The sequence below is a fragment of the Macrobrachium nipponense genome, chromosome 10, assembly GCF_015104395.2.
Source record: "Macrobrachium nipponense isolate FS-2020 chromosome 10, ASM1510439v2, whole genome shotgun sequence".
NCBI lineage: Eukaryota > Metazoa > Arthropoda > Malacostraca > Decapoda > Palaemonidae > Macrobrachium > Macrobrachium nipponense.
In genome coordinates, this window is record NC_087204.1 from 98,267,198 (window position 1) to 98,289,501 (window position 22,304).

Here is a 22,304-nt window from a genome sequence, read left to right on the forward strand (position 1 = left end):
TCTTCTGTTCTTGCAAGTACAAGGCCTACAAAGAAAAACACAACATCAAGAAAAATACAACATCAAGCGCAAACAACATAGGGCTACAAGACTATGAAAAACGATAAAAAATATGCTACCGTAAGTGGAGGCACGTTGGTAGTGGTGTGGGGGTGGGGGTGGGGGTCTGGTGTTGGGTGTGGGGGGAGGGGTGTTAGCGGGGGCGAGTTGCATAAAACTTCGTCCATTGTATCGAATAGGAAAAAGATTACAAGGTTCCTATTATATTGCGCCACTCCCTCTATGAGGGAAACTCCAGGCTGCTACTTCCAAAACTAAAGATGTATGAAGTGTATAAATATACGTATCAATTATACATAAAAATACACATATACCTACGTACACAAAATAAACAACTTTGGCTGTTAGGAATTATGTCAAACTTAGTAAGCGCGTTTCAGGCATCAGATTGCTAACCTGTAGTCAACGATTCGTAAGGATAAGAACAGGGATCTATCAATGGACATACTACGTCCGAGGAGCTTACAGAATGCATTTTACAGAATGCACTTTACAGAATGCATTTTACAGGATGCACTTTACATAATGCATTTTACAGAATGCACATGACAGATTGCACCTTACAGAATGCATTTTAAAGATTGCATTTCACAGAATGCACTTTACAGAATGCATTTTACAGAATGCCCTTTACAGAATGCACTTTGCAGAATGCATCAAAAGCCTGATGTCTTCGTGTTTTACTGGCATGGGCGCTTTGCTACCCCTACTCCTTGACAAAACACCAACCAGTGTCACGGTCTCATTCCGTTTTTCACTCTCTAACTCTTTCTATGTATAAAAGGCATTTTTACACACGAAAGAAAAGGTTTAGACGGACACGATAAAAGACATAACAAATTTGCAAAAATGCCAACGGAGAAACTGTAATTAAGGATGCACTGTAGTATATATAAAGACCCAGAATATTTTTTTCCTTCGTTTGATAAAAATATTACTTATGTAATCGAGAGCGCAATACTAAACAGTCGAAACAGTGAGAAACATCAACACAAAATTCGAAACATTAAAAAATATTAAAAAGGACAAAAATAATAAAATGAGAAAGATGAACGCTAAAGTTTAAAAAAATAATAACTATCAAAACAAAGATAGGGAACAATAAACAGTATTAGACAAGCAAAAAATAAATGAGAAAGTTTTGCGTTAAACAGTTTTCTCCCCAAGAAAAAAGAAAAGAAAAACTAGAAACATCACGGAAACAAGTAGTACAGGCACCAGGACCACCACCACCACCCAACAAATGCAGGGCGACATCAATATCTCGCTCAGGAGTACACAAAGGCCAGATAATCCATCGCACCAGCTTGCATTAATCCTCCCATCTTTGAAATAAATCCCCCGGAAAGCATTTCTTTAGGAGCGGATGTATTTGTTTTCGTTGTTGCGAACAATGGACGCCGTGGCGGCTTCCACCCTTGTGTGTGTGCGTGTTTGTTTCGTTTGTGTGCGTGTGTGTGTGTGTGTTGCCCTCAGTTCCATCCAATCCCTTCACCTTATCTTTCTTTCTCTTTCCCTTCTCCCATTCATCACTCAGGGTTCTTTATCCCATGATTGAATCAGCTCTCTCTCTCTCTCTCTCTCTCTCTCTCTCTCTCTCTCTCTCTCTCACACACAACAGAATTTAGGTGTCTCTATTCACACCACTTTCTCAGTTACGCCATTCATCTCTCTCTCTCTCTTTCTCTCGTATTTCATTTATTCCTGCATCTTATTCCAATGGTTCAAGCGCCTTCAGTCACAGTTCCCATCATTATTGACCTTATTCCTGTTGCTCTTTTTTTTATCTCTTGATATTGATTCATTCTCTTCTTCACTCCCCTCGTCTCCTTCAGTTTCCGATATTCCCAACGCCCCTCTGAAAACTCAGTTCCCAATGCCCTCAGAAACGCGATGTTCAATACCTTGGAAAACTCAGTTCCCACCACCCTTGAAAAACTTGGTTCCCAATGGCCTCGGAAAACTCGGTTCTCAATATCTTTGGAAAACTTGGTTCCCATCACCCTCGGAAAACTCAGTTCTCAATACCCTCAGAAAACTCTGCTCCCATCACCCTTGGAAAACTCGGTTCCCATCACCCTCGGAAAAAAAAACTTTTTTGGGTTCTCAATAACCCTTGAAAACTCGGTTCAATCAACCTCGAAAAAACTCGGTTCCCATCAAAACCCCTCGGAAAAACTGCAGTTCTCATACCCTCAGAAAACTCGGTTTCCTTTCCAATACCCAACCCCTCAGGAAAACTCGGTTCCCATCCCCCACCCCTCGGACTCCGTTCCCATCACCCTCGGAAAACTCTGTTCATTACCCTTGGAAAACTCGGTTCATCATTCCTCGAAAACTCTGGTTTCCCATTACCCTTGGAAACCCTGTCCCATCACCCTCGGAAAACCGGTTCCCATCCCATCGGAAAACTTGGTTTTCCCAATCACCCTCAGGAAAACTTGGTTCCCCCATCACTCGAAAACCTTCGGTTTCATCAAAAACCTCTCGGAAAAACTCGGTTCCCATGCACCCTCGGAAAACTCGGTTCCATTTACCCTTGGAAACTCGTTCCCACCACCTCCCCGAAAACTCGGTTCCCATCCACCACTCGGAAAAACTCGGTTTCATACTCGGGACTCGGTTCTCCCATCCCACCCTCGGAAAACTCGTTCATCACCGCTCGGAAAACTCCTGTTCCGATCACCCTCGGAAAACTTGGTTCCCCATCACCCTCGGGAAAAACCTCGTTCCCATCACCCGCTTGGAAAACTCGGGTTCTCAATACCCTTTGGAAAACTCGGTTCGCCCATCACCTCCCTCAGGAAAACTTGGTTCCCATCACCCTCGGAAAACTCGGTTCTCAATGCCCTCGGAAATCTCGGTTCCCATCACCCTGGGTAAACTTGTCTTCCATCACCCTCGGAAAACTCGGTTCCCATCACCCTCGGAAAACTCGGTTCCCATCACCCTCGGAAAACTTGGTTCCCATCACCCTCGGAAAACTCGGTTCCCATCACCCTCGGAAAACTCGGTTCCCATTACCCTTGGAAAACTCGGTTCTCAATACCCTTGGAAAACTCGGTTCCCATCACCCTCGGAAAACTTGGTTCCCATCACCCTCGGAAAACTCGGTTCTCAATGCCCTCGGAAATCTCGGTTCCCATCACCCTGGGTAAACTTGGCTTCCATCACCCTCGGAAAACTCGGTTCCCATCACCCTCGGAAAACTCGGTTCCCATCACCCTCGGAAAACTTGGTTCCCATCACTCTCGGAAAACTCGGTTCCCATCACCCTTGGAAAACTCGGTTCTCAATACCCTTGGAAAACTCGGTTCCCATCACCCTCGGAAAACTTGGTTCCCATCACCCTCGGAAAACTCGGTTCTCAATGCCCTCGGAAATCTCGGTTCCCATCACCCTGGGTAAACTTGGCTTCCATCACCCTCGGAAAACTCGGTTCCCATCACCCTCGGAAAACTTGGTTCCCATCACCCTCGGAAAACTCGGTTCCCATCACCCTCGGAAAACTCGGTTCCCATTACCCTTGGAAAACTCGGTTCTCAATACCCTTGGAAAACTCGGTTCCCATCACCTTCGGAAAACTTGGTTCCCATCACCCTCGGAAAACTCGGTTCTCAATGCCCTCGGAAATCTCGGTTCCCATCACCCTGGGTAAACTTGGCTTCCATCACCCTTGGAAAACTTGGTTTCCATCACCCCTGGATAATAGTGGAACGAGAGAACTTGGTTTTATCTTTATCAGCAGAAGTCGTTTTTTGATCTCGTGTAAACGCATATATAAACCTGCAAAGCGCTATTCCCCCAAAATTAGCATTGAACCCTTTCAGGCGACATTAAACATTCAAAGGACCTCGGTTGCTGCCCGAATATTCCACTCACTAACGTGTAGTAGTCAATCAGTTCCCAGCCCAGCACACACTTTTCATTACAAAGCAGCTTTCGTTCAAAACAATGGCAGAGGTGAATCTGGATTGAATCTGAACTTTTATTCTTTACAGCTTTTCATTTTGTTTTCTTTTTACCGGGATGATTTCGATAAAATAGACGATTATGTGCCAGTCCACAAGATGATGAATAAGATTGTCAGGGACAAAATAAGTGAAGAATAGAGAGTATGATAAATATTTAGAACTAAATTAATAAGGAAATGGTTCTTTGAGGTAACGTTTTTATATTCCCGGCTTACTTAAACATCTCCCAAATTTGGGATTTCCTTTCCGTGTATTTTTGCCGTCCTATAATCTTACTGAATTTGAGAAGACGCTCTGTATTTTTAAGGGGTTAACCAAATACTGTCCACAAGTGTGTACGTAAACATTCACAAATATGTCTCATAAGAGTAAAACCATGTAATATTAATCAAACTTCTGCATGAAAACATTTCGCAATAAGTTAATCCGTTCTGACAGCATTGTGCCTCCTCAGGACTTTGCCCTAAGGAGGCCTGTAAATGTGATAAGGTGTCAAAGGAGGTAAGAGGCCTGATGTGAATCTCTGGACTCTCACTAACCAACAGAAACGTGGTCATTTCAATCTCAGGCTGCATGGCCCTTTATCAGTATTTTTCGAGAACCGGTTCCACATTTGATTAAACTTTTCTTTTTTGCAAATTACTAGAAAAAATATATAAGTTAAAAAGGAAATTGATGAGGAATTGAAACATACACACACTACTCCCTCCCTCCCTCCCCCTAATCTCTACCTCCCCATCCCCTATCCTTTATTTCCTACACTCTCCCCCTTATCCCTACTCCTACTTCCTACCTCTCCTCTCCTATTCCCTACTCCTACCCCCTCCCCCTATTCCCGACCTCCCATCCCATGTTCCCTACTCCTACTTCCTCCTACCTCCCTTCCCCTATTCCCTACTCCTACTTCCTACCATCCCCTCCCCCTATTCCTACCTCCCCCTCCTCTATTCCCTACTCCTACCTCCCCTCCCCCTATTCCCTACCTCCCCTCCTCTATTCCCTACTCCTACCTCTCCCCTATTCCCTACCTCCCCTTCCCCTACTACTACCTCTCCCCTCCCCAATTTCCTACTCCTGCCTCCCCTTCCCTATTCCCCTACTACTTCCTACCTGCCCTCCCCTATTCCTCTACTCCTACTTCCTATCTCCCCTCCTCCTACCGGCCCTCCCCTATTCCTTACTTCCTACCCCATTCCTCCCCCGCATCCTACCCTGCCGAACACGCCCCCTTATTCTGCGGAGTTCCTCCTCCTCCTCCCGCGGGTTTGTCAAGTCATGAATCCTTGAGTATCCCCGCATATCATCCTTCGAGCAAAGGTCCTTCAATTACGGGGAAGAGATAGCCCTCGATATCGCATCCCTGTGATTTACAAGTGACGTTCAAGTGGCCCGGGGAATTTCCAAAAGCCGTTCTCTCTCTCTCTCTCTCTGCTTTGACAATAATATGTCTGGTGTCTTGTGATTTTGGAGTTGTATGTTGTGGTGCCAATGTTCCTTTTGTTTTGATAGTTGTAGCGTGTGATCAGTTGTTGTTATTATATAAAATACGTTATACACACATTTATATATATATATATATATATAATATATATATATATATATATATATATATATATATATATATATATATTTAGTATGTATGTATGTTGGCCGAGTCGGTAACAACACTGAAGTCCTGATTTCGCCTCTGTCTGCCCGTTGGTTCGAATCCACGAGAGGACGAAATTATCAAACTAAAAAAAAATTCCCTTTCGGTTAACATATATGAAAATATATTAATTCCGAGGTAGAGCGAATTGGATATCAAAGGACATTTGCAGCTTAATGCATGTATATAAATCACGGTGATGTGATAGAAATTCATATATATATATATATATATATATATATATATACATATACGTGTGTGTGTGTGTGTATAACAAACTATCACATCAAAGGGAATCGCTAGTATATCAATATACAATAACTGAAAATCGGAAGATTCTGTTGAAAAATCAGAGAAGGTGTATGTGTGTGTGTGTGTGTCTGCCCATGCGTGTATATCAAATATGTCATAACCAGTAAGACTAATAATAATAGCAATAAAAAAAGATGCGCTATTCATTCGGTATACCAACGCGATTACTAGAATAAAAAAAAACACAAACACACCAAGGGAATCTCTATTCTTTTAGAGAAAACAAATTTTCTCGAAAAAAACAAAGGCGCCCTGAATGGCAAGTCAGGAAAATAATTTGACGATTCCACGAAGTTCTGGGACGCACCAAAGTTCCCTTGTAAAATACCCCCCACACAAAGCTTAATTTGCGCCGCCGTAGGAGAGAATGGAAAGAAAAATTATACGTCTTTTGGAGTTTGAAGCTCCGGCCCCCCGTCTCGTGTCCTTTCCACGGATTTTTCTTGTTAGTTTACTCTGGCTTCTTTTGTTTTTGTTTTTGTTTATTTTTGTGGGTCGTGTTCTGTTTCTTTTTTTTTATTAGATCTTCTTGATGTATGGTTGCTGTCTTATATCGTTTCTGAATGTGTGTGTGTAAAAGGCCCACTTAAACACTCTGGTTTAAACCTAAGGACTATATTTCGTGGACTGATAAGTGTGGGAAGCAGTCCACTGAAATATAATCCTAAGTTTTAAACCAGAGTGTTTTAATGGACCTTTTATACTTGACACGTATCCTGTTTTAACAGAAGAATTTATATATATATATATATATATATATATATATATATATATATATATATATATATATTATATATATATATATAATATATATATATATATATATATATTCACGAGGAAGAGATGGAAGGACTGTGTGAGAAGAGACTTACATGAGAAGGGAATTGATGAGGCAGAAGCGCAGGATAGAAATAGATGGAAACGGCGACCCCATATGAAAATGGGAACCAGCTGAGATGATGTTTATTTTCTAGCATAGAAACCAATTCGATAACATAAATTAATTTACTCACAAGGTCAAAGGCTGCAGTCTTTTCTTAAGAGAGTCCAATAATCTCTCGCGAAATGTCCACTTCCTAAGCGTCATCCATCGCTTGCGACAATGGAATATATTTTCCCGAAAACATCGCTCAGGACAATGGTATACATTTTCCCGAAAATATCGCTAGCGAGAATGGAATATATTTTCCAGAAAACATCGCACGCGACAATGGTATATATTTCCCCGAAAACATCGCTCAGGACAATGGTATATATTTTTCCGAAAATATCGCTTGCGAGAATGGTATATAATTTCCCGAAAACATCGCTCGCGACAATGGAATATGTTTTCCCGAAAATATCACTCGCGACAATGGAATATATTTTCCCGAAAATATCACTCGCGACAATGGAATATATTTTCCCGAAAATATCACTCGCGACAATGGAATATATTTTCCCGAAAATATCGCTCGCGACAATGGAATATATTTTCCCGAAAACATCGCTCGCGACAATGGAATATATTTCCCCGAAAACATCGCTCGCGACAATGGAAAATATTTTCCCGAAAACATCGCTCGCGACAATGGAATATATTTTTAAGAAAACGAGAACGGAATAATCATAGCAATTTTCCAGTAGATTTATTTATCGTCGGAAGCCGTACTTTGCATCTTGACCCCCGAATTTCATCAGGGATTAACGTACCCTATTAATCCCAGATTATATCGGCGATATTCGCTCACCGATTATAAGAGGATTAGGAGTGAATTGTAAGTGGATTCAGTTGGAGATTTTGCTCTTAGTACTTTTTTTCTCTGTCTCAAGTTTCAAGTTATATTTATGTCAGTGACGTTAAACTTTATATTACATATGCCAGTCATTTCATCCATTTTATCTTTACTCCCTAATTTAATCTTTGTTCTTAATTATTTTTTCTTTCCAAAGTTTCATCGCTTAGTTTCAATTATATTTACTCATATTATTGCAATTAAAATTAATTTTGAATACCAGTCCTTCCCTTCATTTTATTTTTCTTCCATAATTTAAACTATTTTTTTTTAAATACTCACAATCGATTCCTAACGTCTTTATTACTCATCTATTTCCTTCTACTTATTATTGCTTATTAGGGTCAATGTATATATATATATATATATATATATATATATATATGTATATGTATATATATATATATATATATATATATATGTGTGTGATATATATATATATTATATATATATATATATATATATATATATATATATATATATATTGTAGGAAGCCCACTAAAATTCGGAAAAAATTGAAAGTTTTTTATTTAAGGTTTGGGAGAGTACATTCTCTCCCTCTTTCTGAAAGAGGGAGAGAATGTACTCTCCGAAAGCTTAAATAAAAAACTTTCAATTTTTTCCGAATTTTAGTGGGCTTCCTACAACATATTAGAACACGGATACAGTGTTTTAACTTTGCTATATATATATATATATATATATATATATATATATATATATATATATATATATATATATTATTTCAACAGCTTAAAGTCTGAATATTAGGGTCAAACATTGGGACTTCATTACATTGCTCTAAACGAGAGAGATAGAGAGAGAGAGAGAGAGAGAGAGAGAGAGAGAGAGAGAGAGAGAGAAACTTTCGAAAGAAAAAATATCAGTCCAAAATTCTTCGCACGTGTTGTCATCAACTCCGAATCACTTTCATCTTTTCTGTGGGGTGGGAGCGGGTGAGGGGGAGCAGCCTCATTTTCTTTCAGGTCTGGGGAACTTAGTATTAATTTCCTTTGGGCTTCATGACCTTCTTCCTTTGACCGAAGAAATTCGGTATTAATGCCACGTCTTCGCCCGGATCTTCCTTCGAGAAGGGAATTCGTTATGAACTGAACTGAGCGCTGCTGGTCGTCGCCTGCCTTATAGTTGCCATGTCGTGATTATTGGCCGTGTTTTGGTGTCTTCATTAACTCTCTTCATTGGGAGGTTTTCAGGGCTAATCTGGGTCTCTTTTATCGTCGCGATCATTGGTTTGAATATGTAGTGTTTGTTTTGGTACCGTGACGGCACGCTGGATGTTGTTATCAAGTTAATTCAGGATTGGTTTTCAAGATTTTCTTCCTATTTTGCCTCAGGTAAAGCAACTGTTTTTAAATTAATTTAATTAATTGTTAAAAGATAGTGATTTATCGGTAAATAAAATAAACTAAGATAGTTTAAAGCTCTTTTCGTGTTGGTAAGGCCACTCCATTAGTCTGTGTTCGTTCTCAATTATACAAATGGATTAATTAATCGTACAAACAAAAGAGTTGCCTCGTCTACTAAAATTAAGAGAGAACTATTCAAAGCAAACTTGTAATTTCATTTGAAATAAAATATTACGTGTAAACATACATTCTTTGGACTCTGAGCATACTTTATATTTCTAGAAACTGGCAAACAATGCCATAATTCATCGAGTTATCCCCAGCCCAAGAGCATCAACACGGGAAAAAGTGGCGGGCGATGAATCAAAAGACGCATCGGGGGCTCGTTCTTTGTGTAAGTTTCTCCCAATAAATCAACCTCCGTGACGAGCAGTTAATTACACAGATACGCGTTTTTAACGAGACAGATAATAGCGAAGAAATATGAAAATATTCTCGGCGGTAAATGGGCTGTGAGGTAGTAGTAATATGAAATCCTAATGCAGATTTATGAGAGAGCGGGAAACTCACCCCAAGCCCGGGGGTAGGGACCAGGGATGCCGCTAGATGGCAGTGAGTGCAGTGTGGTTAAAATTTGCGGGCTCAAATCTGGATGTTGTATGCGGATGCACCGTGCACCTTATAGTCATTCTCTCATCCGTTAATGGATGACTCTCTTTTTTTTCCACATTCGCTGTTCCTTGTCGACGTAAATTATATTCTTGTGTTATATTTTCTCCAAATGACGCGGCAGGCTCGTGTATACCAGCAGAGAATAAGTCACGAAGGCGTCAGTATATATCCACTAAGGAGAATTGTTTTGGTTTTGGTACCAATTGCCTTTTGTGTGTGTGCGTGTGCGCGCGCGTGCATTAGACTGATTTATTGAGGACTGTGCGTGGGGCGGTGCCGAGAAATGAATGAATGCCTTATGATGAGATGAGGATTTTTTTTTTTTTTTTTAATAATATAATTCTGACTTTGGCTTTCATTTGAGATTCCTGGGTTCGATCCCCATACGAGTTAAAAATTGATTCTGACAATTGTTAAATTTAAGTCTTGCTCCTATGAGGGAGGGAGAGATAGCGAGACAGGAGGATATTTTGTTTTCATAAACAGTCGTATCAATCTGACTTTTGTGGTAACTGTATTGTTGCTTTTATGAGAGAGAGGGAGTGGGCATTTTTTTTTTATATTCACATTATTCTGACCTTTGTTGAAATTTATTTTGTTGCTACTATGATAGAGAGAGAGAGACAGACAGAATTTGTTGCATGAATTATATATATATTGAAGACAGAACTCTGAACAATAATATCGTATTTCTGTCATTCAATCTTCCTGCAATGAAAAGAACAATTAGAGGAACCATATAAAAGACAGAGAAAGAGAGAGAGAGAGAGAGAGATACGGGTTGGAGTGGAAGCAATTGGCTCTACACAAGCGCCTGCATAAAAACCTCAGCCATCAACGTCGAGGTAAAAAAAGAACACTGTCTTCAAGTCGTAATTCAGACGAGTTAACTTGAAAACGCCCCAGAGACGGATCTCTTTTATCAAGTTATCTGGAAACCAAATTAGCCACTTAGCTAAACAGAGAAAGAGGGAGGGATAGAGAGAGAGAGAGATACGGGATATCTTTTAGACAGCGCTAAAAAGGTCTCGTTGCTGTGAACAATATTGTTTCCTGTGAAATATATCTTCCTACCTATCTATCTTTCTATACATATGTACATATAAATATATATAAATATATATTATACATATAAAGCATATATATATATATATATATACTATATTTATATATAATGTATGTGTGTATAAATAAATATATGTATATACATAATATATATACTATGTATATACATATTATAATATAGATATATATATATATATATATATATATATATATATATATATATATATATATTATATATAATAATAAGATTGGAGAGAGAGAGAGAGAGAGAGAGAGAGAGAGAGAGACCTTACAGACCTTACAGACCTTAACATCTTGTTCGGGTTGCCCCAGGTCCCTCAGTGTGAGGCACCTCTAATGTCTACCAGAGAGTTGCTAGTACATCTTCCGGTATATTTTGCATCTTCCAATCTTGGATGGTCTGGGATGCAGTTTAGATATTTGTCGAGCTTATTCTTAAACACATCTACGCTCACTCCTGATATATTCCTCAGATGAGCTTGGCAACGCATTGAATAGACGCTGCATTATCGATGCTGGTGCGTAGTGGATTAATGTCCTGTGCGCTTTCCTTATTTTTTCCTGGTATAGTTTTGGGCACTATTAATCTACCTCTGCTTGCTCTTTCTGATATTTTTAGTTCCATGATATTTTCTGCTATTCCTTCTATCTTGTTTCCATGCCTGAATTATCATGTAGCGTTCTTCCTTCTCCTTTCTAGACTATATAATTTTAAGGATTGTAGTTCTTTTCCCAGGTAGTCAAGGTCTTTAACTTCTTCTATTCTAGCTGTAAAGGACCTTTGTACACTCTCTATTTGTGCAACATCCTTTTGATAGTGAGGGTACCATATCATATTGCAATATTCAAGTGGACTACGACATATGTTTTATAAAGCATAATCATGTGTTCAGCTTTTCTTGTTTTGCAAGTGCCGTAACAACATTCCATTTTTGTTTTACATTTTGCCAAACCAGAATTGCTATTTGATCATTGCATAACATGTTCCTATTCATCATCACACCAAGGTCTTTAACTGCTTCCTTATTTGTGATTGTCTCATTATTAGGTCCCCTATGTGCATATAGCTTTCTTTCTCTGTCTCCATAATTTATTGTTTCAAATTTATCAGAGTTAAATTACCATCCTATTTACCTCTGCCCAATCATATACTTTGTTAAGGTCTCTTTGTAGAGCGTTCCTATCTTCATCACAAGTAATTTCTCTACTTATTCTTGTGTCATCTGCGAAACTATCACTACCGAATCCTTAACATTACTGTCTATGTCTTCAATCATAATAACAAACAGTATTGCAGCTAACACCGTACCTTGCGGCACACCGGATATTACCTTGACTTCATCTGATTTCTCGTCGTTTGCAATAACTATCTGTTTTTCTGTTGTGTAAAAAATTCTTTTAACCATCTTCCTACTTTATCCACGATATTGTGTTTTCTAATTTTCTTCGCTAATATATTATGGTCTACTTTGTCAAAAGCTTTTGCAAAGTCTAAATAAACCACATCTGTTTCATTTCCGCTTTTCATATTTTGAATATGTTCTCACGGTGGACTAACAGTTGGGTTTGTGTACTTTTCCGGGTACGAAAACCATGTTGTCCTTTATTAAACAAATTATTTTTTGTTTTTTATTAAATGTTTCATAATATTTTCTTCATTACCCTTTCATACACTTTCATAATATGTGATGTTAGACTCACAGGCCTATAATTACTTGCCTCTAGTCTTGATCCACTTTTGAAAGTAGGGGTGATATATGCTAATTTGTGCTCATCATAAATCTTGCCTGTATCTACACTTTGTCTTAATAATATGCAAGTGGCTTTGCGATAGAATGAACTACTTTCTTTAACAAAATAGCAGGCACTCCATCAGGCCCTGCAGCAGCTCCATTTTTAATTTCATTAATAGCTTGCACAATATCCGCTTCATTATATCTATGTCAGCTAAATATTCACTATTTTCATCCCTTACTTCTATATCATTATCTTCATTATCTATTCTAGGGGTGAATTCCTCTCTTATATCGTTCTGCCAATATGTTGCAAATTTTCTTTTTTTCATTCGTTAATCTCCCTTCAATTCTTAGAGGGCCTATTTCTATTCTTCTTTTATTCATTCTTCTTCGCATATGAGTTAAAATAGTTTGGGATTTTGCTTGATATAATAGGGTTTTTTTCTTTTTTCTTTCCAAGTCCCGTTTTTCATTTTCTTTGATTGTATAATCTTTGTTCTGCATTTTCTATCTTACTTTTTCGTTCTATAACTTTCCATGCATTTTTTTCTTTTGCAAGACCTTTTTTCCACTTTCTGATTTTCTGGAACAAGATCCTTCTGTCTCTTATATGCATGACTGATGTTTACTTTTCTTCTTCGGTATATATTTATCCACTATTTTCTCTAATATATAATATCTCCGTATTTACCTTTATGTCATCACTTACGAAAATGTTTATCCCAATCTTTGTTTAATTCTTCATTTATTTCTGACCATTTTATATTTTTACTGTAGAAGTTTGTATTTTCCATATCCTTCCCACTTTTTTCATTTCTTGCTTATCTCTGTTTTCACTTGCTTTGGAATGGACTGTTAATTTCTATGCATTATGGTCTGAAATACTCGCATTATAAACTATTATTTCTTTAACATAATTCATCTCGTTCACAAATACTAGGTCTAAAGTATTTTCCTTTTCCTTTTTGTTTTGGCAGGTGATTTATTTGTTGAATGTTGTATTTCTTGTAGCATATCTAATAGCTTTTTCGAATTGCCTCTTCTTATCTTTGCACTACTATTACTCTCTTTTTTATATGTATAAGTACTCCATTCCATCTCCTATTCGTTCCTTCCAGTCTACGAAAGGAAAGTTGAAGTCTCCAGATAGGAGAATAGTCCAGTCTTTGTGATTTCTACATATATCATCCAATTTTTCTATTATTAAGTCAAACTCTTTAGTATTAGGAGGTCTATATATTACTATGTTCATTAATTTTTCAGATTCAAATTCTACCGCTATTAGTTCACATTCTGAGTTACTATATTTCTCATATATTTTTCCTTGTTTTTTGTCTTTCCCATATATTGCGGTTCCCCCTTGATTCCTATTTTTTCTATCTGATCTATAAGTTTGGAACCCTTTTATTTGATCATCATTCCCAGTCTCTTGGAATACCAGGTTTCACTTATATTCATTATATCTATTTTCTTTTTTTTCAATTTGGGTTAGTTCTTCTAAGTACTCTATTTTCTTTTTGAGTTACTCGTAACTAAACCCTGCGCATTCATCACTATGATGGTTTGCGTGTTTTCTCCTTCATTTAATATTGGTAATAATAAGGATTTTCCCATGTCTTTTTCCTGTTCTGGTATGTTGTTCTTTTTTTCATTTCCAGAAATTCTGACATTCCAGAAATTCTGACATTAAAAAATCCAACTTTTCCATAATATTTGTTCTTCCTTCATCATAATTATTCATTTTGTGTCTGAATCTGAGAGAGAGAGAGAGAGAAGAAAATGAATAAGTGAGCATCAGCTAGAGGGATAGCCATTAGTATAAAGGAAAAGGGGGTTGGGCTGGGGTAAGTGGTAGGCCGGGGGTGGGGGGGAGGGGGGGGGGGGGGGGGGGGAATCTCGAGACTCCGGAAAGATTCCGTAATCTGGCCTCCTTTAGGTATAAGAAAAGAGGCAGAAAATACTCTAATGTCCCGAGAGCATCGTCTTTTGCTCCCCTTCCGAGGATGGAGGAGGAGAAGGACCTCGGTCGTTTGCGTTGCCAAGACGGACTCCGAAGGGGAAAAGGGTTGGGAAATCAGAAGAAGAAGAGGGGAAGAGAGGAGGAACGAAGGAGACAGATATGGAGGAGAAGAAGAAGAACAGGGAGGGGAAGGGAGATAGATATGGAGGAGAAAAAGAGGGAGGGGAAAAGAGAAGGAACGAAGGGAGATAGATATGGAGGAGAAGAAGAAGAGGGAGGGGAAAAGAGAAGGAACGAAGGGAGATAGATATGGAGGAGAAGAAGAAGAGGAGGGAGGGGAAGAGAGAACGAACGAAGGTAGCTAGAGAGGGAGAAGAAGAATGGGGAGGGGAAGAGAGAAGGAACGAAGGGAGATAGATAGGGAAAAGAAGAGAGAAGTAACGGAAGGAGATAGATAGGGAGAAGGGGAAGAGAGAAGTTACGAGGGGGGAAAGATACGGAGAGGATGAAGGGGAGGGGAAGAGAGAAGGAACGAAGGGAGAAGGAAAAGGATGGGAGGGAGAGGATTTAAGAAGGGAGTACGAAACTGGGAAGGGGTTTGAGGGGGGGGGAGAGGTTGTTGAGAAAGAGATAATCATTTAATGTAAGACGAGACCGGTAAAAGATTCTCTCTCTCTCTCTCTCTCTCTCTCTCTCTCTCTCTCTCTCGGGTCAATCTGTGTAGCTCTACTGGTTGGTCAGTTTGGACAACTTTTACTTTCTCCTTTAACAAAATGACAAAGAGAAAGGAGACGCCTTTTTCCTCTCTCTCTCTTTTGCCTTCGTTTATTGAATTTCTCTCTGAAGAAGTGGCTAATACTGTCCTTAAGAAAATAACTAGATTAAGTGTTATTTACAACATACTTGCCTATATGTTCTTACAATGGTAAGAGTTACGGGTCTCAGAACTACTGAGACTAGAGGGCTGCAAATTGGTACGTTAATCACCCACCCTCTAGTCATCAATCATACCAAATTGCAGCCCTCTAGCCTCAGTAGTTTTTATTTTATGTAAGGTTAAAATTAGCCATGATCTTGTGTCTGGCAACGTGGATGAAGGCTTCATGGGCTACGGCTCATACAGGACTACTATATACTGTACAGAAATCTCGATTCCGCCGAAGAAACTTCGGCGCATTATTTACTTTATATATATATATATATATATATATATATATATATATATACTATATATATATATATATACATACATATACTTAGAGGGTGTCCATAAAGTCAAGGTACAATTACAAGTATTTATTGATTGTAATGGTACTGGGACTTTATGGACACCCTGTATATATAAAGTGCTTAGTGACCTTTTACCTCTTAGGCTTAGTTCCACTGAGAGCAAAACTCGATAAAAAGGCTATTTTTTGCCCGTTTATCTGATGACGCTATCAACGAAAATCCTTAAAAACTTAACGGCAGTAATTATAACAAGCTGCTAGTAATGGCGGTTGTGATATATGAGCACGTTCGTTATATATTATATATAGCGACCTAAACGCACGCTCGTTATCTCAAAGAAAACGAGATTCGATTTAACGGATCGCTAAAGTGCTAAACTTATGTGATATCAAATGTCGAAAAAAAGTGTGAAAATTAGACGAAATGATAAAGATGGCCCAATTACAGTACTTTAAGCTTATACGATATCAAATGTAGAAAAAGAATTGTGAAAATTACACGAATGTTAAAGATGGCCCCCATTACAGTGACTTGAACTTACTCGATACTAAATGTCCAAAAACGTGTGCTCTATACAAAAAAATTTGTGAAAATTAGACGAAACTTGAACTTATACTATAAAAAAGTGTGATAATTAGACAAATGTTAAATATGGCCCAATTACAGTAACTTAAATTTATATGATATCAAAATAAAAAACAAATAAAAATGTGTGAAAATGAGACGAAATGTAAAAAAAGTACGAAAATTAGACGGAATATTAAAGATGGCCCAATTACAGTAACTTAAATTTATACGATATCAAATGTAGAAAAAAAGTGTAAAAATTAGACGAAATGTTAAAAATGGACCTCTCACAGTAACATAATTTTCAAATACGATTGTAAACAAATAAATCATGTATAACTGTAACAACCAATGGGGGTGAACCTTACAATTCACACCAGCGAAAGAGTCGAAAAAGTTCCACAAACAGTATCAGCACAAAGTACGTGGAGAGGAAAAAAAACAAAAAAAAAAAAACTACGACTGAAATTACGAGCGATGGCCTTTTGACCTTTCGCCTGGCAAAAAAAAAAAACCAAAAAAAAAAAAAAAAAAAAAAAAAGTGCAGCTTGATAACCTGCGGTAACGTAGATCAAACAACTGACGCAGAAAACAATGGTTCGGCTTAAAAGGAGACGTGTGAGCTTTTGAGTGAGGCCTACCGCTTTTGAAGTCTGAAGAGGCCTAGGGCGGGGTGGGGGGGAGGTTGGGGGGGGGGGGGGTGGAGAATGCAATTTCCGTTTTTTTTCGCTATGGGAGGTTATTTTCTTTCAGCCACGACAGAATTTCCGATAAACAACAGTTTTTTTTTTTTTTTTTTTTTTTTTTTGCGTGCTAGGTCGCCCATGGAACTAAAATGAAAACACACAAATGTTATTTTTCACTGGCTGTTGATATATTCACAACTGGAATGGAGAGGGTGGGCATCTAATCAAGGGGGGGGGAGGGGAATTAGCTGGGTATCAGGGTAGAATGTTCAGAGATAAATAAATAGTATATTCTCTAGACCTTGAACCTTTCAACCTACTTTCATCGCAATCTGGAAACAATTACGAGCAACAGGGACATAAACGTTCATTTATCTATTATGTTTTTGCAAAAGGAGCAATTTACCAGTTCTACAAAAAGAAAAAAAAATCAGAACAAAAGCATTCAACAGCACGTAGTACAACTCCGGAGAGCAATGCTCCCTCTTCAAAGGTTAAAAAAAATTCGGTACTGACCAAGTTATCATCAACAACTCACCGGTGTTGTGGAAGGTGTACTCGTCGAGGTAGAGAAGGTTGTTCGACCGCAGGGTGAGGGTGTGGATCTTGGTGTTGTTCAGCTCCTGGGGAATCCGGCCCAGCTCCACGTTGTCGCAGAATACCAAGCCGAGGTCCGGGCCGGTGTTCGAACACGTACACTGAAACAGAGGAGGAGACGGTTGGCAGGAAAGGACTAGGAGGAATTGTGTGTCGAATTCGTCAATGTTCGAGAGAAATGGCTTTTCACAATTCCAGAGCGACAATACGAGCGAATGAGACTATGAGACTCGTGCCCCGCCTCCGTCTCCTATCGAGAGACGTTTTGCATGCCATTTGCTGCGGCGTTTATGGGCTCCAAATGCATATTGGATGTTCGTGGGTCACCGGGCCTAATTGAAACGCGGGTGCGAATTGACCTCCATCTCTCTCTCTCTCTCTCTCTCTCTTCTCTCTCTCTTACACATACCTCTGAGACATATTACGTTTGCATATACTCTAACAAGTCAGTTACAGCTAAAATAACTACCATGCTAAAAATAAAAATAAAAACCTGTTAGCTGCCTCAATAAAAACCTGTTTAGAGTCTATGCTAATAGCCTAAAAAAAAATGGTTCTGGCAGTAAAAACTTAGCATTCTTTAAAAAATAAAAACTTGGCCGCCTAGGCAAATGTTAGCAACCTAAAAAAACTGTTGCCTGTCTATAAAGAAACTGTTAGCAATCTGAAAATAAGTTCGATAGGCCAATCCTACATTATCTTCAGGTGGCGAACCTGTGTTAAATTGCTGCAGTTTTAACTAACCGAAGCAAGAGCTGGAATACTTATAACTTTAGTGGTTTTAAATCACCGTATTAAAAGAAAGATAAATTTAAGTCTAAATATATAATAAATGTCTTTCATTTTTTTATAAATTCATGAATTACTTAAGAATTCACCCATTTTTAAAACTGGTTAATCTGATCAAAGCATTGCTGCTCTGATAGAAAAAAAGAGTTGCCATTTAGCATCTTTTTGAAGCATTTCTGAATATGCTTAAACGAACTGACAAGAAACTTAAAAATAAACATAGATCCTTTTACTTACAAACGACGATGTCACGATAATGAGGGAAAATGATCCCAAGGTATCAATTAGACGTTTTTCTCGCTATTCCTTTAACGAAGAAGGAAGCGAAATACTGAATCATTTGTTTTAATGCGCCAACCTTAGTCGCAATTACTCGTAAGATCTTACTTTCGATTATCAATTAGAGGTCTTACACCTATCTGTCGATAGGTTTGCAGACAAGCATCCACGAACGTGCAAGCACTGGTGAGTGCACACAAACACACTCATACACATACATACAGACATACGCAAAGCAATGTCTAATCAGACTGGCATCCATAAAAGCGTCAAATGCTTAATAATTTAGTCAAGATTAAATCGTACAATTCCACTGAATACATCAATAACAAATAACTGACAAGTTAAATATGAAACAGACAGATGAATAGATATATAGATAGACAGAGCTTACCTGTGCATTGAACTGACACGGAGGATAATCATCGGGGATGTCATAACGGTCAGGTCGTCTGGGGTCGTTCAGATGAGGTCGGTAGTGGGTCAGGCGCTCATTGATTGGGTACCTGAGGAAAGACAAGACGCAGTGATTGGACGAGAGCTGATAATGACTAATTAACCTACGTAAACTTGCTAATTGAAAAGAAAATATCCGCTGAAACGTGAAGGAGAAGAAGGAGAGAGAGAGAGAGAGAGAGAGCCCTTCCATTTGCAGGTGATATTAATGAGAGCGATGGTGTTAATGAGCTGGAATGCATTAAGGGTGTGATGGCCTAATGGTTAAAACTCATCAGGAGGTAAAGCTGACCCTTTCAGCTTAATGGGGGAAATCTGAAAGTTGAGCATTTTTGATGGCACGCTTTTATCTTTAAAAAGAAGTATATTAATAATAATAACAATAATAAATCTCGTCTATTCATTCAACGCAGGTTGCACAAACCTCGATAAAACTGACCTGCTTTCATCATCAGCCTAAAAATATCTTTCGTGCACTTCACGATTCTTCCACCAATTTTCCGAAAGAGAGAGAGAGAGAGAGAGAGAGAGAGAGAGAGAGAGAGAGAGAGATGATATCCTCTCCACTTAGCAGATACTTGTCTGATAAGCCGGCGATTCGCGTAAAAAATATGACGACGAAGCTGATTGGCAGATGAGATTCGGCCGCGCCGGCCAATCAAGAGGGGGAATGTCGAACTCGGAGAGCCACCAAGAAGTAGCCGGGAGACAATGTCTATCAGATTTCAGTCCAATAATCGATAGTTATCTTATATCATCGCCATTATGTCCCTCTACTCTTCTAACAGGTTATAAAACTTATCAGGAACACAAAAGCCTTCCCTGACAACGATCCAGAAGGACCAGAATTCGCCGGGGCAGCCACGCTCCCCCCCTCCCCGACCCCCACCCCAACACACTGTCAGTTGAGCGCTCTCGAGTACGGTGACGTCCATGAGATATCTAAGTGTGAGTCTAGTTCAAAATCTCACTCAAGCCTCGATTGGTCTAGATGTTTTTAGGAAAAGTGAAATTTGTTGACGAGTGGTTTGTATGCATTACCTCTGAGGCCTTCAATTGCTTAAAAAAACAAGTTTAATTCATATGAATTGATATTTCCTTTGTTATTCATAATCTCACAATAGCATGAATCACTAAAATGGTGACATCCACAATGGTGTAATGGTAAATATATATTAAAATATGCATACAAACAGAGAGGTTTTGAGAACCTGCTCGATTCTCGAAAGCTCTCGATTATATGTTTTTAATATATATTTTACACTTCCACCATTGTGGATTATCATATCATATGTTATACAGAGTAATGTGTTGAAGAAACATACGAATAATTGTACACAAACACTCTCTACACCCAGCTTAGCTCTCACACTATCAAGCTTTGTGTAAACTGATATATTTTAACATAAACATTATCATACACTTTATACCTCATTATCTCAAGCCTGTCTCTTCTGCTTTGTAGTACTACAATCGCTCCTTCAAACGAACGAAATTTTTCTTTCGACATTGTTCGTCAACCAACCTGACTGCGCGTCCCCTAACCTGAGCCTAATAACTTGTGCAAACTATGTCTCTCTGCTCCGGTCACTCGAGAATTCTGCGACAGGAACTATCTGGTAAGTTGCAGCTTCTCCCGAGGAAGGACAAAGGCCCTCCGTACTGCTAACAGTCTGAGATATCTAAACGTTAATTCAAAGAGAGAGAGAGAGAGAGAGAGAGGAAGTTCCTAATTCGTGCAAAGCGACAGTCGTGGGCAGGAAAATGTGTAACGTAACATTAAGGAGAGAGAGAGAGAGAGAGAGAGAGAGAGAGAGAGAGAGAGAGAGAGAGAATGATTATAATCCGTCTACACAGCAACCCTGGAATATGACGTATTCCACGAAAGGCGATAAATCGGCGACAGTCAGCAACATCCAAAACTTCTTCGCAGCTTTTACTGAGACTAAAGAAAGTTCGATCCATCGTTTTCTGGAGACCCCCTCTGACGAATTTTGACAATACTATGCAGAAAACAAATAAGTTAGGAATAAAAATACTCGCCAATAATATTGTTCACCGATGAAGTAAACATACTCCTATCAGTTTGCGGGCTGAACAGTTCCTTATATGATAAGGTCTTGTGTTTGTTCAGTGCTGATATTACGGTGATTACAAGATAATAACTAACTTTTAAGTGTTGGTATTCAACGTCAAGATATTGTTACTAATGTTTCTGGAGCCGTTGCTACAAATAATTAATTTATTAAAAGTCAATTTATTTGGGTGTTTATATTAAAGAATCTTTTCATATATACTGCATTTTGACCAAAATGAATCTCCAGCTCAAGTGTATAAATAAAAAATTCTTCGGTTTTATTAATATAGCACTCTTACCAGTATGAAGGCTCCCTTTGTTTGTAAATCTGTTGTAATCAAAATGCAGAAGAAATAAGTACCATCCAAGGTTACATGGACATTTTTATTCTGATGAGAACTTGCAAACAATTAGTGATCGTTTGCAAAAGTGGCGTCCTCGCCGCATTGCGTGAACCCACTAAGCTGAGTTGCTAATTAACATTTTATCGTTTCTATCACAATGGTTATTATAATAACTATACTTAGACAATTGATTGCAGTATCTGCAAAAGCGCCTTAATTCGAAAATAAAAGAATAGTTGATAATTAGCAGTAGAGGTCAAACGTTAAATACAGCAAATCAGGGTTTAGTTCTAAACAGAATCGGCCTAGTCGGGAACCCATTGTGTTACGGGAAAAGATATATAGATATATATATTATATATATATATACTTATATTATAAGGAAGTTAGCCTAAGGCCAAGCGCTGAAACCGGATTGGCAGTAAGAGGTTTTATGGATGTTAACAGGAGGATGGAAAACCTCGCAGTTGCACTATGAAACAATTGTTAGGAGAGGCACTATTTCCTACGGAAGGATGGAAAGAAGAAAAGTGGTGGAAGAACGTATGTGCTTTTAACTTCTCGTGTTGTTTTATTAATTGTTAGTGTATTTTTATCTATATGTGAAGTTTTCGGTTTTCATTTTAACTAGTTTTTAAATAATTTTTAGACATTTTCAAATCAATTTAATTTATATTAGTCAGTTATTT

At 38.5% G+C, this 22,304-nt stretch overlaps 1 protein-coding gene across 1 annotated transcript in view; it reads right to left on the bottom strand.

Moving 5' to 3' along the window:
- The window catches only part of LOC135223806 (chaoptin-like), a 79,082-nt gene that overhangs the window by 51,032 nt on the left and 5,746 nt on the right, over positions 1 to 22,304 (bottom strand). The window contains exons 2-3 of the mRNA XM_064262630.1: positions 19,133 to 19,244; positions 17,612 to 17,771 (exon numbers count right to left, since the gene is read on the bottom strand). Of these exons, the coding sequence (XP_064118700.1) occupies positions 17,612 to 17,771; positions 19,133 to 19,244 (272 nt within the window). The remainder of the gene's footprint in view (positions 1 to 17,611; positions 17,772 to 19,132; positions 19,245 to 22,304) is intronic.